This window comes from Haplochromis burtoni, unplaced genomic scaffold (assembly GCF_018398535.1).
Source record: "Haplochromis burtoni strain Fernald_Lab_line unplaced genomic scaffold, NCSU_Asbu1 Contig_31, whole genome shotgun sequence".
NCBI classification, from domain to species: Eukaryota; Metazoa; Chordata; class Actinopteri; order Cichliformes; family Cichlidae; genus Haplochromis; species Haplochromis burtoni.
This window is the reverse complement of record NW_024582392.1, coordinates 1,011,640-1,027,374: the sequence shown is the minus strand read 5'-3', so window position 1 is coordinate 1,027,374 and position 15,735 is coordinate 1,011,640. Positions and strand designations below refer to the sequence as shown.

At 39.4% G+C, this 15,735-nt stretch overlaps 2 protein-coding genes across 2 annotated transcripts; one reads left to right on the top strand and one right to left on the bottom strand.

The window, feature by feature from the left end:
- Window positions 1-66: 66 nt before the first annotated feature.
- LOC102294416 (V-type proton ATPase subunit S1) lies at window positions 67-5,731 on the bottom strand. Its single transcript, XM_005918796.3, has 10 exons — window positions 5,565-5,731; window positions 4,457-4,577; window positions 3,555-3,629; window positions 3,268-3,461; window positions 3,137-3,174; window positions 2,922-3,007; window positions 2,598-2,824; window positions 2,439-2,474; window positions 1,118-1,355; window positions 67-1,010 (listed from the first exon to the last, which is right to left on the bottom strand). Exons 1-10 carry the CDS (start codon window positions 5,681-5,683, stop codon window positions 798-800), a joined length of 1,347 nt encoding a protein of 448 aa, XP_005918858.1. The 5' UTR covers window positions 5,684-5,731; the 3' UTR covers window positions 67-797.
- A 1,548-nt stretch (window positions 5,732-7,279) lies between these two features.
- gdi1 (GDP dissociation inhibitor 1) lies at window positions 7,280-15,693 on the top strand. The gene is made up of 11 exons (XM_005918792.3): window positions 7,280-7,581; window positions 8,557-8,664; window positions 8,843-8,942; window positions 9,705-9,839; window positions 9,925-10,123; window positions 10,303-10,434; window positions 10,537-10,636; window positions 10,782-10,953; window positions 11,601-11,745; window positions 11,858-11,912; window positions 12,899-15,693. Exons 1-11 carry the CDS (start codon window positions 7,537-7,539, stop codon window positions 13,049-13,051), a joined length of 1,344 nt encoding a protein of 447 aa, XP_005918854.1. The 5' UTR covers window positions 7,280-7,536; the 3' UTR covers window positions 13,052-15,693.
- The last annotated feature ends 42 nt before the right edge of the window (window positions 15,694-15,735 follow it).

Here is a 15,735-nt window from a genome sequence, read left to right as displayed (position 1 = left end):
AGCCTGTATATGACCTCAAAATAATGAAATAAAACAACTGCAACTGAGGGGCCCACAACTTCAGAATTACTTAGGAATTTATAGATTTATTTGTAATTAAACAAATCATATTGTACTTCATTGCAAATGCACGTCAATATTTTTTTTTGAAAACAAGGCACTGTTATTAAAATAGCTGATAACCCAGAACCAAAGGGTAAACCTTAAAGGCAAATGAAGTCCTTTTATACAAATAAATTACTTGCCAAGAAAAATGGCAACACTGATATCCAATGTTAAGCCATGACAAGTGGCCACAGAACTGAATCCAAGGTAAGTTATTGGGAAAAACAGCAGCACTACACAACACATCACAAATGATCATTTATATACACAGGCACTTCTTTCATTAACAGTAGTTTTTAAATTACAGTTAGGCCAGGGAAATTAAAATAAAAAATTAAGAACTGAGGTCTGAAACGGTCCTACAGCATTTAGCGATCACATTCGTATTGGCAAGGAAGTCATTCCATGATATGTGTGCAAATTATTTTAGTAAAAATACTAGCTGTATCTGGCACACGCTCTAAAATAATAGTCATTAAAAATACACTCTGGAACCTGTAAAATATGGCAATATGACGTGGAATGTGCCAAAATAACTGTGGAAGGACTCAAAAGAAACATACATTAAAGAAAAAGACCCAAAAACACAAAAGCTAGAAGGCAAAGGGATACTTTCTTTGATCAACAAAGGGGCACTCAAAAACTGAGGAGTGGATGTTCTTACTTTTTTTTTTTTTAAGTAAAAAAGTGATTTACTCTGACTGAGGCACTGAAATTGATGGGCCTTTGGGGTCATCGAACCGATCCATGGTGTTAATCTGCATGATCATGTGCAGACCGTACACTAAAATTAGCAGCGTAAGGAGCACAGTCACCAGTCCCATCCAAATTGCTGGGGTGAAGAAGCTTGCACAGTCACTGGCGTAGGAGAAGTTTGTGCTGTTGGCCAACCCAAAGCCCTGAATCTGTATAAAAAACAGAAAACAATTATTTAAGAAACCCTTCATCAACACACCTCTTCATGCATTGGTGTTTGACTTTAAAATTAGCAAATGCGGCACTATATTTGTACCTGGAAGTCGATAAAATTTAGCCTCCATTGAGATGAATTTGTGTCTGTTGTGTTTGTGTGGAGCCGGATATCTCCGAAGTTGGCGACAGACTGGCAATGAAAGGAATACTCTGCGGGAGCATAGATGTCACGGCTCGCGATGTAAGATGCACTGAGGTTAGCGTACTGCAGCTCAACTGCATCCAGGGAGAACCATTCTCGTGCAGAGACAGGGTAGAAACGCTTGCTCATTGAAAAACTGGAGATCAGCAAGAGAAGGATGGTCAGAAAGCGTATCAGTGTAAAAAGCACAATCACTGTTTAACTATTCTTTCCAAACTAGTTGTTCTAAACTCTTACATATCCGTGAAGGATTTTAAAATAAACAGATGCTAGCAGTGATATTAAAAATATAGTATTTTTTTTAAAAGTCTGAAACATTAAACATTACATGGAAATAATATCTCTACTGCAGAGATTGAGAAAGTTATTTTGCCTTTTTAGAAAACAAGAAAACTTTGTTTTTGAAAAAGAGAATTGTCTTCAAATGGAAGCCGTGATTTCAGGAATTTCAACAAAATACTTCATTTTTTGAAATGCGTTCTTACTAAGAATTAAACAGGAAGATCCCATTTATCACTTAAACATAAATCCACATTAATTTAGCAACCCTATTTATAAAAATGCCTCAAGATGATCATTTTATGAACTCTGTTGTGTGATAAGAAAGCTGTAAAAACATCAAATTGCTTAATACTTGCACAAAGGCTTGGCCTCCTAGTTGTGTAAGTTTCTATGTTGAAACTAGACAGAAAATAGTCCTTGAGCTAAAATGTCCATAGTGACAACCCCCACTGCTCACTGCTTCCAAGATGTGTGCAAAATAAAAATAACTAAAATGCATCAGCTACAAACAAAGTGAACCAAATGACCAGCTGTTGACTCCAAGATTTTAAATGTCAGGTAAATGTCATTTTGTGTTTCAATTGTAGAACAAAGTGATCTCTTAGAGAAAGCAAAGCAACAGAACGCCTCATTCATGCCAGCACTGTGCTGCACCCATTAGTACACACTGTCACTCACAAACTTCTTTTTAAACAGGGTGTGGGCAGAAGCAGCAGCGGCTCAGCTAGATTTAAAGCCACACACACTGAAAGAACCGGTTTGGAAAAGCAGGTGTGTAGAGCATGATATTTAAACAGTAAATACAAATACATAGAAATACTATTGCTGTGGTACATTGAGCACAAAATTGAAAAGCACATCCTGGGGACATGTTAGAGTTATTAACTAATTGAAAAGGTACAATTTTGAATCTTTAATAAGCAACTTTTTGCCTTACCTTAACGTAAAGCCTGATTGGTAACTAAGCACAAGCCTGAAATGAGAAAAAAAATAAAACATGCAACTGATTATTTCTCTTTAAATAACAAAAAAACCCAAAAACTAAACTCATCACAGGCTGGATATTGCTTTGGGAAATAATGAAAGGCCACTTTACCGTGAGGTACTGCCATTACACAGTGATCCAGCAAAGGAAGGTACATCCTGAGCAAGGTCGATCCATGGTGAGCTCGGACTCAGTCTGACAGTGAGATTTTGAGCCCACAGCATTATGCAGGGACCACCAGATACATTAAACATGATGGGAGGCTTAACTTCAGATCCATCTGCTTGTAGCAAGGACCGACCCACTGGCTGATCAGAAATCGGGGTTTCTGAAATCACCTGCAAAGTTATCAAAATGTTGTTCATTCTCAAAAAATACCCAAACATTGAGAATGTGTTATAATGTGGCACGTTTTGACTAATTTTAAAAACATACTCGTGATGGCTGGAATCCTGTGTATATTGCAGTGTATGGGATGCTTTTTGCTTTCATTGAACTCAGAACTTTTCCAATAATTTCATCTGTTGACAGCAAAATGCATTCAAATTATACACAAATTAAAATATAACATATAATGCTATACATGTTTGTAATTGTAAATGTCATATACAGTTATAAATGTTTTTAATCCTCAGCACTTAAAAACATACCATTCTCATGTAGGACTTCCTTGCATGACTTCTGTAAGCTACAAAACAATTTAAAAATAATAGACTTTAAGTATTAATTAAAAACAGATAACTGATTATTCAATATAACTTTGAACAAAACAAAATCTCACCTGCTACAATAAGGAAGATTGATGAGCAGGAGGTTGCTGACAGACGTTTTGATAGTCAAATGTGAGAGAGTGTCTGCATCGACGAGCACAGGCGAAACACCGAGCTTCTCCTGCAGCAGAGCTGCCATGTTAAAGGAACCAGACCACTCCAAGGCAGGCAGTGTCACTTTTGAGGTAGAAGACTGCATTGCATCCTGAAAAGGATCAAGTGGGCACAATTATCAGTCTGTTTGTCTAGGAAAAAACTATATTAATTTTGGACTAACATATAGTTTATAAAAACATACCTCAATGTTTTTAAAGGCACTATCCTCCTTATTCCCAAATACGCCACCAAAGACTGTGAAGTCATCTTTGCTTAACTAAATACAAAAAAGGAAATAATTCTTGAATTCAGGAAGACTTTAATAACTAAAACATTTACCAGTCCCATTAACTCACGAGCAATTAATTTAGCAGCTAAATTGACTGAATGCCATTCATAATCAGACATTATTTTAACGGAATTCTTTTTTAATGGCTCAGTTTGTATTTATCATTCTTTAAAAAAAAAATACAGCCTGTACAAATTACATTAATTTGGACAATTATTATCTGCTACTTCTTTCATTTTCTTTGTTTCAGTAATACTAGGAAAAACTACATTTCAAATCTTAATGTCTGTTTGAGTGACTTGTTGTATGTATGCATGACAGTATGCTAGTGTGCCAAAATATGAGTGAACTGGCGGCTCCACGATACCTCAATTGACAACAAACTGGAATGAAATCATTGTCACGTTCATACTTTTCACGCAAGCTACATCTAAAGGAATATCTTGTTTGTGCTTGTGTAGTTGATTAAAAGTCATAGAGGATTTACAATGACAATTTCATGACGATTACAATCACGATTAAAAATATCACATGGGAAAATATAAATATATGGCTCAGTCACAACACTGAGTGTTCACCACCACCACAAAAAAGACCCAATGTATCACAGAGGAACAGAGAAATGGGAAGTGATGCCAAAACTCACTGTCACACCACACTGTTGCAGTGTCACATGGGAATGCAGTACAACTACCCCATTTTGCACAACTTGCATATAAAATGACTAGCTTTCAAATCAACAAATGGTGAACAATTTAGTGACATAAACATATTCATTACAGGGCCAGAATCTAGTTTATGTGTCAGGTACTGACCTTGTCCTGCAAGAACAGCAGCACGGTGTGGGAGCCAGAGCTGAAGGCAGAGGTGAGGTAGGCACTCAGCTGCTCATAAGATGCTATATGACCAGCTGTAGGTGAGGCCAGTGGTGGCAAGCTAAACATAAAGAAAAAAAAATAAAGATGAATTGTGATATTAAGTGGTTCAGTTGCACTGACACATTTTTTGAAAATGCTGAAAATCCCAGCGGCTTTTATTATGGCTTTATGTACTTCATTTTTAAAAGAGACCCATTAGTCAATCAAATGAATCCTTTGAGTAGGCCCAAACAAACCTGTGTTTCCTGTAAAGCTGGCATAACATTATACATATATAAGAAATGTCTAAATAACAACAACAAAAATAAAAATAACGAATCGGATATTCATCCTATCATCAAAGAAAACTATTTTGGTATATCAACCTTGCTTTGTCCTCCTGCTTAACACACCACCTCATACAGTAGTATACTTCCACATTTTAAACTCCTGTGTGCATCATCATAAGGAAGTGCAGTACCCTAGCAAAAGTCACTGTCTGTAGTGTAAATGTGTTTGATGTTACAGCTTACTTTGCCTTTTGCAGATGAAGATCAACAACAACAGAATAAACATATCTACTAGTGCTAAAGAGCGTCAGGTTAGGGGTTAAATCAGGGAGACTCGTTACTTCTATGGGTTATTTCAAAATTAAGAAATAAAAGGACGGCCATTATGAACAAATTGTAACAAAACGCACAAGCAAATCTCTACAATTTATGTGTAAATACTCCTCTATATATTTAGCATCTAGACTTTAAACGATTGGTGTTTGCTAGGTTTGCTGTAAATTTAAGTTAATTTGTGTAGTAACCTGTAAATTGTAAATGCTATAAATCTTTTTCTGTCATTTAATGGTCGGGAATTGCACAGCTACAAGCATTTCACCCCCATGTCATACTGTGTATGGTTGTGTGTGTGTGTGTGACAAATAAAATTTGAATTTGAATAGGTTGGGCAGCAAAGTAGCTAGAAGAGTTAGCATTCGAGTTAGCATACAAGATAACTTTGCCGGTAGTTAAAGTGAGTTTTGCTGAATGAATAAGTAAGAAAAACTAAATATTACCGTTCACTGGACCACATAAGAAAAGGCACTTGAGACGTGGCGCTCCCCAAGGCGAAAAAAGGGGCGAAAAGTAGAATATAAAGACCCATTAACCGAGTGGAGCTCCTCGAACCTGCCATTTTCGTTTAGACTTTTCCGTAACTCTATGCTCACGTGACCCACACCACCTGACAGTCATGTGCTGAAGAGATGACTTCCTGCTTGTTTCATTCAGCCCGAACAGCCCGCAGCAGCTGCTGACACCAAAGACACACTACAGCTTTGCTCTCAGTCGAGCATTTCCAGGAGAGAAACCGCTACAGTACCACCAGCTGACCACATTGCTTAGCAGAACAATTGATTCTTTAAAGTATGGTGTGCGTGTTTTTGTGTGTGCATGTGTGTGCGTTTAAACAAATACTGTAGTCTTCCATTATTACTTTATTTATATTCATATTTTCTTTTTTTCACACTTTCATTTAGGGCGTAGACTAATTATCCAAGATACTCTTAAGCGTTTAAGAGTTAAAGTGTTAAATTCCCTCTTTGTTTCATGTCCTAACAATTACAAATAAGTAATTGAGTAAATAATAAATAGATAAATAAATCAGTCTAAACATTTATTTAATTGAAAAGCCACTCCTCAAAAAAATAAAAAAAACAACAACAATCCAACAACCCTCTATGAGCAAACACTTGGGAAGGAAAAACTCCCTTTAAACAGGAAGAAATCTCCAAGAGAACCAGGCTCAGAGAGGGGCAGCCATGTGCTGCAATAGGTTGGTGTGATGGGAGAAAGCCAGGACAAAAGATTCATTGTGGAAGAGAGCCAGAGATGAATAATTACTAATAATTAAATAAACAGTAGCCTAATAACAGTTAAGTTAATGCTGTAGTTACTTATCATTTTACCTGTCCCAAAAAGCATAATTATGCTAACATCTTACTGCTGAACTCCTATGTGATATTATCAAATGTAAGGCATGTATAAACCTCAACATCACGGTAACATAAAAAGGATAATATATTAATCATTCAGTGATCATGACTGCATAATTAACTCTGTATAACAAATACTTTTACTTTAGCTACTTGGGACTGTAGGTAGCGTTTCACAGCCAAAACAGACTACTTAAATAGGAATGTGACATTTACTTAAAAAAGAGGCCTAAATGCTTGTTTAGCCACTTTGCAGAAAGGTTATCCAAATCTTTTGCAGCACTGCTTTTCTTGTAACACCGTCTTTATTGGGAGACAGGGCTGCAGAAAAGACATTTTTCTTTAATAATATTTAAATCCGATCAAACATTACGACCCCCTGCCATACTCCTGGTCCCCCACCCCACACCCCTGTACCACCCCGTTAAAAAGAAAGAAAGAAGAAAAGCTTGGAAACACCCCTGCTGTAAAGGCCTAGTGCGTGCGCTCAGTCAGTGAAAGCAACTCCCATCCACACAGCTGTAGCAGCGGAAGGATATCTCTGCCTTCATCCACGCAACGCTGCGCCTACAACTGGGAAGGAAAGATAGAATAAGAAATTAGAGAACACAAACATTGTGGTTTCAAAATGGCCAAAAACAAAAGCCAAACTCCACAACAGCACATCCCGTGTGCAAAATAAACAATCGCCAAAGCCGGCTCAAAGCGGCGTCTCTCGCTTTGCAGCTTGAGTCCATTGTGTGGCAGGATGGGAAATAGGGAAGGAGGATGCGCACTATTTGCCGACGCGCAGTGACATTGTTCTAGACTGCTCCACGATCAGGGCCATCTTTGGTCGTCCTCGCCGGTGACAGTGTGGACTGTGTATTCCATTGGCCATTTATACCCAATGATTAATAAATAATATTTTACTTTGAAGAGCAATTTAAAGGACCTGTGCAGAGACAGTGAGAGACAGTTACCCGGTTTGTGGACTAACCAATTTTATTTGCTTTCAATACCCTTCATTTCTCAAGGCAAAAAGAGGGCGAGACGGGAGAGGCGGTGAGACAACATGGATGAGGAATATGATGTGATCGTTTTGGGCACCGGACTCACAGTGAGTAGTCAAGCTTCGTTTTGTCTGCACAGAAACACACCGAATTGATTCTGTCAGCTTCCCAAAAGATGGTTTTAGCCAGATCAGTGGCCCGATATCCTCTATCCTAGCCAAAGAGTGGAAGCCCCTTGCTTCCCGGCGTGCGTGTCACATTAGAAATTTATCACAAGAGATGCGCTTTGGAAATAAACCGTACCAGCTGATCTGCTTGTACACGACGAGAAGAAAATAGTTCCTCGACCGGGAGTTGTTTGCTTTCCAGAGTCACAGCCGGCTCAGTGTTGTGTTACACCCAGCAGCATCTTTTAGGCGTAACCCTACAGTGTGTCATGGTCCTCTTTGCATAGGCAGGCCTCCATCCTGAGGTTGGCGCAGGCCTGAGCTCCGGTTTATTAAATGACAGAGCTTTTCACTGCTGCCACTATCGCCGCACTTTCCTTTCACTCATCACACCCTCTGCGGCATAAGTGCGCTTTCTGTGCTATTCTCCCAGCTCTTTGCAGACACGGAAGCGGATATTCTGGTAGTTTTATAAATGGAATCAAATACAACGATGCATATCCACACAATCTTTCTTTTTTATGTAATACATTTTTAATTACATTATTGTTATTATTATTATTAGTATTAGTATTATTATTATCGTAGCTACGTTGTTAAGACGATGCAATCACGCATGCGTACATCTTTTCCACTGTCCCCCACATCCTTCTGTCAGAACCTCCTTACTTCCATTTACATTCAGTGTCTAAACTAAGCAGCGTGCCTATCTCTAATGATATGCTAAGGTCTAGACCAAAATACTAGAAACATTTCTCATCTTGACAACTTAAACTACACCCCTCAATGAATGATTCAACACATCTCTAAAACACTGGAGCCTTGACAGGAGAAGGATTTATTATAGGGCTGTTTTATACCTAAGAGTTATTGATGTGATTGATGTGTTGGATAAATAAATCCGTTTTCGTGCAGGAATGCATTCTGTCTGGGATCATGTCCGTGAATGGCAAGAAGGTTCTGCACATGGACCGAAACCCCTACTACGGTGGGGAGAGCTCTTCCATTACCCCCCTGGAGGAGGTAAGGACTTCTGGGATCTATAAAACCAATTAATAAACTTTTAATGTTTCTCAGTATATCTCATTTTACTTCAAGTCCCATCTGTCACCCTTTTACTGTCTTCATTTGCTAACTGCTTTATTATCTGTAAAGCCTCAGATTCAATGGGCCTCACAGGCTTTCCTTTCCTTTTCCACAGCTGTACAAGCGCTTCAGTCTGCCAGATACCCCACCTGAGTCAATGGGCAGAGGACGTGACTGGAACGTTGACCTCATACCCAAGTTTCTCATGGCCAACGGTTAGAATCCTGTTGCTAATTATATAAAGAAATGCCATAAAAGTTAGCACGTGATAAGTACACAAGAGCCAAAGGGCTTTTCAGACTATTCAACAGGGTAATTCTGGAGCTTAATACTGTGACTGCAAAATGCTTTAATTCTTCAAGGTTGGTCACACACTAACTGCTTGTTTAGGTGACTCTGGAGACCTGGCAATGTAACCTATTTAAGTGGCCAACACCTTTGCCAGCATTAATGCTTGTGGGTGGTGTTTTACCATGTCCTGGTGTTTTATAAGCAGTGCCATTCGTGACAGGAACAAATAAAATGCTGGGACTTTTTTCTCTCCTGGCCTTTAATCTTTGTTCCAATCAGTATTTTTTCAGAGGCCATCATATTTGTCCATGAAGTTTTTCCACTTTTTTGTACATTTTCTCATATTTATTCTAGTAATTTTCAAAATCCCCCACCAGGAATCTGATGACATTTCTGAGTTCTTACATTAAGGCGGTGGCTGTTGTCCTCTTAGTGATCCATTCAAAAACTAGGGTAAAAAAGTAGCTGGAAATGCATAGGAGGAATCGACCAGACTAAGCAGGCGAAATACAATAGCTGTGGGATTTGTTAACGCGACATATAGTTATATTTCCTGTGAGGTGCGCGTCATGTTACAGCATGTTATGTTGTAGGCTTTCAAGGGATTTGTGGTTATGTTGTATATGTAGTGTGGATTTAACACAGAGCCTGTAAGATGTTGCGTGTGTTTGCCTCCCTGATTGCAGGTCAGCTTGTAAAGATGCTGCTATACACAGAAGTGACACGGTATCTGGACTTTAAAGTAGTGGAAGGCAGCTTTGTCTACAAAGGAGGAAAGATCTACAAGGTGCCATCAACTGAGACTGAGGCACTAGCTTCAAGTAAGTCACCTGAATGTTGTCTCATTACGTTTTGCACGCGATGACGTCGACAGTAGAGTGCTGAAACCTCGGTTTGAATTCACAGATCTGATGGGAATGTTTGAAAAGAGGAGGTTTCGAAAGTTTTTAGTCTTTGTGGCCAATTTTGATGAGAATGACCCCAAGACCTTTGAGGGCGTGGACCCTAAAACCACAACGATGAGGGACGTTTACAAGAAGTTTGACCTCGGTCAGGATGTCATTGACTTCACTGGCCACGCCCTGGCCCTCTACAGGACAGATGAGTAAGAACAACATCACCCATCATCAATCGTTTAATTGTTTATTTCTGCTTAATGTCACAGTTGCATGCTTTCAAATATGAGTCACAGATGTTCTTATCGGGGAATACCAAGGGTTTATTGTTATTATGTGCTTAAACAGATACCAATGGGGTTCTCACATTGCTTTTGCTCCACTTCAGCTATCTTGATGTTCCTTGTTTGGAGACGATCAACCGTATCAAACTCTACAGTGAATCACTGGCACGGTATGGCAAGAGCCCTTATCTCTACCCCCTCTATGGTCTGGGAGAACTGCCACAGGGCTTTGCCAGGTATTTTAACTTAAATTAAACTTATGATATTTATGATGGAGTCTGTCATAACTATCAAAACCACTCCTCGAGTTAACGGATCGTACTCGTTTGTAATCTTAGGTTGAGTGCAATCTATGGAGGAACCTACATGCTGAACAAACCTGTGGATGAGATCGTGATGGAAGGTGGTAAAGTGATTGGAGTAAAGTCTGAGGGCGAGGTAAAGCAGATTCTGCCTTATTGTCCACAGCTACACAAGTTTAACAGTATCATTACAAATTTTAAAGTGGTTACGCCTAAGGTTTATTCAGCCAAATGCACTTAGCCAGCAGACTCACATCATTACTGTCTCGTTCCCACTGCAGGTGGCTCGTTGTAAGCAGCTCATTTGCGACCCTAGTTACATCCCAGACCGTGTCCGTAAAGCGGGTCAGGTGATCCGTGTGATCTGCATCCTCAGCCATCCCATCAAAAACACTAATGATGCCAACTCCTGTCAGATCATCATTCCTCAGAATCAGGTTAATCGCAACTCAGGTGAGCAATATTTTCTATATTCAATATTTCTGCTTTTTATTCTTCAAAGAAATGGTGCAGATTTAGTCCCCTACAGATTAAATTTAGATTATTTTTTAACATCCCTAATCAATAAACATTAGACTCCATGTTAAATGTGACAAACTAGAAGTGATGAGCTCTGCAGTTGCCCTTAGCTCCACGGTGCCTTTTAGCACCTTTCTGCTAATAGTTTCAGTTGTACTGTTTTGATTTACTATCACTGTTACTCACCTGATTTAAACAGTAAAGTTGGAAAAAATAAAAGAAGGAAGGAAAATAAGCACTATAGACAACTTGCTTGACAACAAGAAGAAGAAAGACAATTTAAAAAAGTAACTTGTAACTGGAGCAACCCTGAGATTTTTTTTTTGTTAAAAAGTTATGGAAACAAAAGCAAAGCTAAAGGAAATGAGATATGAGACACACAGCAGGTGGCTAGAAACATGACTCCAGATGAATGCTTATATAAACAGGCAACTGTTTACTCAACTGGGACGATAACGTGTCAGTGTGTATACAGCTCGTTCCTGCTGCCTCCAAGTGGACAAAAACGTCAATTAATCCAGCTTGAAGTTAACTCTTGATTTAACCATCTCTTCCTGTTAACTCCTTTGTCTGTTCTTTAGACATCTATGTGTGCATGATCTCCTATGCTCACAACGTGGCGGCCCAGGGGAAGTACATCGCTATTGTCAGCACCACAGTGGAAACCAGTGAACCTGAGAATGAAATTGAGCCAGCTCTGGAGCTGCTGGAGCCCATCGACCAAAAGTGAGTCCCACATTTTACTTCTTGCTTATTCAAATTCCTGTATGTTTATAGTTACATCGGGGGGGGGGGGGCGTATATATAACTGGGATAAATCACATTTTTTTCCCCACAGGTTTGTGGCTATTAGCGACCTTTATGAGCCCACAGATGATGGTACTGAGAGCCAGGTGAGACATTTTTTCCAAGGGTAACATCCAGAAAAAATATTGTATTTTACAATATAACAAATTAATATGCTGCCACAACTAATACGGCTGAGTTGAAGGGTCAGTTGACCAGTTTGTTGCAAAGAAATGTTGTACTAGATAGGTAATTATCATTTTATGTGCATAGAAGATGGCTGTAGTGATGATCTAGTGATGTCACTTGTATCGTGATCTCCTTTTTGGGAGCTTCAATTTTATGGGCAACAGCTGGCCCGCTTGGTTACTTTGGACCCAGAAATGGATGAGAGTTTGCATTCCTTTCAAGTTAACAAGTTTGGTTAGCAAGAGGCACCCATAAACTGTATGAGTACATAAAATAGATGCAGACACCTGCTAATTAGTGCTAAGTTCCATACAGAATGGTAGAATTCACTCACCAAATGCACAGCGCTTTTAATACAGTTAAATGCAAGATATTTGACAGTTAATTGTTTTTAAAATAGCCCAAAAGACCTTAAATAAAGCCCAGATTTGTTTCTGCTCTAAAATGTTAGCATAGGAGGCTGTGGGGATTGACTCACTTTTGAAGCCAGCTTGTATGTGCGTGTGAGGCGTTTAGGTGCCAGCTTGAAATTTTAGCTGCAAGCATCAGACTGCTCTAAACAATCAGATTCAGAGTTTTTTTCCCCTCTTGCCTCTGTATAATGTCACTATGAGTGGATATCCCTAATATGTTCATATTAGACACAGAGCTGTGTTGTGTTTAAACCCTCTGTTTTCAGTCATTTACAAAGCTTTGTTAGGAGATGGGAGATAGATCTGCTTGTTTCAAACAGATAAACTGTGCAGGTGCACAGAGGCCTGGTATGACAATAAATAAGGATCATGCAAAGCTACTTTTGTATATTTTTGAATAAAAATGTGAAGCTGGAAATGAGCACTGCAGCCTCACATACCTGCTAGCAATGCTGTAAAATCTAACTCTTGTTATTGAACTCTTTCCTCAGATCTTCGCATCAAGGTCCTACGATGCCACCACTCACTTCGAGACCACTTGCAATGACATCAAGGACATCTACAAACGTACGACCGGGAGCGACTTTGACTTTGAAAACATGAAACGCAAACAGAACGATGTGTTTGGGGAGGATGAGCAGTGAGCTAGAGAGGGGGGGCTTCTGAGAGAGGGCAAGGCTGGGAAAGGAGGTGGATGCAAAACTGGAGGCAACGGGGTTTTCAGTAGAGGGCCGGGGCTGCCTAAACAGTGCTTTAAAAGCAAAATGGGTAAAATGTGAGAGTGGTGGAGAGGGTGTGCGTCTGAGCCTCTGAGCCCATCTTCAGCCGTTTGCCTCCACCTCCTCGCGTCGCTCTCTCTCGCCCTCTCTTGGCACGCATTCAGACACATAAATGCTCACAGACACACACATACACGCTTTTCAAATGCTCACATTCCCTTTCTCTGTCACTGAAAAGCAGGGTTGATATGGTTTTTCATTCCATTGTAGAATTTACAGTATAATCATGTCTTAACTATTATCATTAGAGGTGAATTTATTACTTGTTGTTGGCAATTTCCAAAGCATTTCATTCCTCCTGTAACATCGTTCTCCTCATATCAGAGGTTGGGTCGATGGAAGGTTGATGGCACCGAGAGGTCTCAACAGATAGCTCTGACATGAGAGATGTGTAACGGCTTAGTGTAGAATCCTCTGGAAGGGTCACCTCCAGTGGACGTGCATGCATCTTTTACACACAATAGTATTGTACATAGATTCAAATGACACTGCGGTATGAAGGCTGGACCATTCCACGCATCACTCCTGTCAACCCTGCTTTCACTTTTCTCTTACTTGGTCTTTTACCTGTGTTTCTTCAATAGATGCCGCTCATTTTGGCAAAATCTGTTGGTCGGGCAAAAACAGAAAAAAAACAAAACAAAAAAATGTGATGAAAAGTTACATATAAATGGGCTGTTCTGTCAGCTGATAGTGCTCACTTTGCAATGCTGTTGTGTTTCCTGTGCTAGCAGGCAAGCTAATCAGTGGCTACTAACTGTCAACCCTTCCCTCCTGAAAAAGAAAAACACAAAAAAAGTTTCTTTGTTTATCTCTGTTGTGTGATGTCACTTTTGAATTTGAATAGTTTACTTTCTAACATTTTAAATTATTGAAGAGTTTTATTTCTATATGCTTGGTGCACATTTCACTGGCTGAAGTTATGAAGTTTACAGAGCAGAGGATGAAACCGTGGTCTTCGAGTTGAACATTTACAAGAAAAAGGGAACATTGGGGCAAAAAGGCATGGTGAGGATTTGTCTTGTGTTAGGTGAGGGTTTCTGTGAAGAGATCTGGAAGATTTTTGAAATGGTGAAGGATAAGAATGTATGTGAGGAGATTGTTGTCTTGGCGAAGTTTCACTTGCGGGGGAAGAGAGTGAAGACTGAAATTTCGGCTCTCAGTGGAAGCACCAGATTGTGTCTTGGTTGTTTCAACCCTTGTGTTTGTCATTGAGATAAGTCATTACCCTTGGGATTAAAACTCAGAAAAAAATTGTAGTGTGACATAGAGGGAAAAGCAAGAAATTTTCAAAAGACTGTAGCATAGCATAAGTATGAAACCACAGTTCCAAGTGCCGCCCCATGAGAGTGAACCAAGATGCTTTTATTTGGTTGTAGCCTTAATTTTGGGTCTAATTCAAATGTTTGGACCCATTCAAAACATTGACTGCTTTGTTTTTACTAACATGTAGTGGGAGGCCAGTCTTGTGCCAAAACTGGTGATTCTGTTATTGGCAAAGCTCGCTGACATTAAAAGTTTGGTGGTGTATGTTGCTCTGCAGAGCTGGCTGAACACTATAGAGAGGATGCTGTTTCCTACCGAGTCAGAGGTGTTATTGTACGCCTGAGACAGTTCCTCATATCTCTGCAGTGCACACTCGCAGTCAGATTGATCTGTGGCTTGGCTCGTTATGGATCAAAACAAACACGAGATGCTACGATCCATTTTACTTTACTGAAAACTGAAGCGGTTCCATTTCACTTTATCCACCGCGACCAACCCCTTGACAACTCTAAACAAAGTTATCGCGTCTGGGGTGTTGACGTGTCTTATCTTTGAGCTCTATTTATTTGAATTTCGCTGACGTATCGTGGAAGGGTTTACGTCAAATGCTGAATATGCTATGCTAATAGTTTACGTTCTGATGATAAAATGGATTTGAAACGTTATGCACACCGATTTCTTTTGTTTGTTTATTTGCTGTGTCATGTGTTATGTTTACCTAATTTAGTGATCATTCCAGTGTTGCATCAGGATTTAATGATTTTTAGCATTCCTAAGAAACAGGATTTGATGGAGGGACAACAGCAGCAGTCAGTCATAGATCTGGAGTCAAAATCGATACAGCTGTGTGTTCGCACTGTGCGTCATTTAACATTGTGTGTGCTCTTCATCCTGGAAACACATTATCTGGTGATAACTGGAATACTGTTTACTTCTTGAACATAGATATATCTGAAGCCCCCCGCCCACCCTTCCTCAGCATCAGATACTATCCTCTTTTTTATTTATTGAAAACAAAAGCCTCATGTGTGGTTGTACTGTTTAGTATGGCCTTTGAAAACCACTATTGACAAATATCCCTTGAAATTGACAAAAGAAATAGACTGAGTAGTAGAAAACTTACTGTCCTTGTTTGATCACTAGTATGTGAACAATGCCTAATGTCTTGTGTAACAAATAAAATGAATTAAACTATGAATGAAATGACAGAAAAATAAAAAGCACATGGCAAACCTGGAAAAGGCTGATTTGTGTTGCTTATTAAAGATGCAATGCTGACACGG

What these genes read in the sequence shown, in the direction of transcription:
- LOC102294416 (XM_005918796.3), bottom strand. Translation starts at nt 5,683, where the DNA reads ATGGCAGGTTCGAGGAGCTCCACTCGGTTAATGGGTCTTTATATTCTA. An exon ending in TGCTGTTCTTGCAGGACAAG is followed by an intron (nt 3,630 to 4,456) that starts GTCAGTACCTGA and finishes TTTTGTATTTAG; the next exon opens with TTAAGCAAAGATGACTTCAC. An exon ending in CAATCAGGCTTTACGTTAAG is followed by an intron (nt 1,356 to 2,438) that starts GTAAGGCAAAAA and finishes GCTGATCTCCAG; the next exon opens with TTTTTCAATGAGCAAGCGTT.
- gdi1 (XM_005918792.3), top strand. Translation starts at nt 7,537, where the DNA reads ATGGATGAGGAATATGATGTGATCGTTTTGGGCACCGGACTCACA. An exon ending in TTTTGGGCACCGGACTCACA is followed by an intron (nt 7,582 to 8,556) that starts GTGAGTAGTCAA and finishes GTTTTCGTGCAG; the next exon opens with GAATGCATTCTGTCTGGGAT. An exon ending in GACTGAGGCACTAGCTTCAA is followed by an intron (nt 9,840 to 9,924) that starts GTAAGTCACCTG and finishes TTGAATTCACAG; the next exon opens with ATCTGATGGGAATGTTTGAA.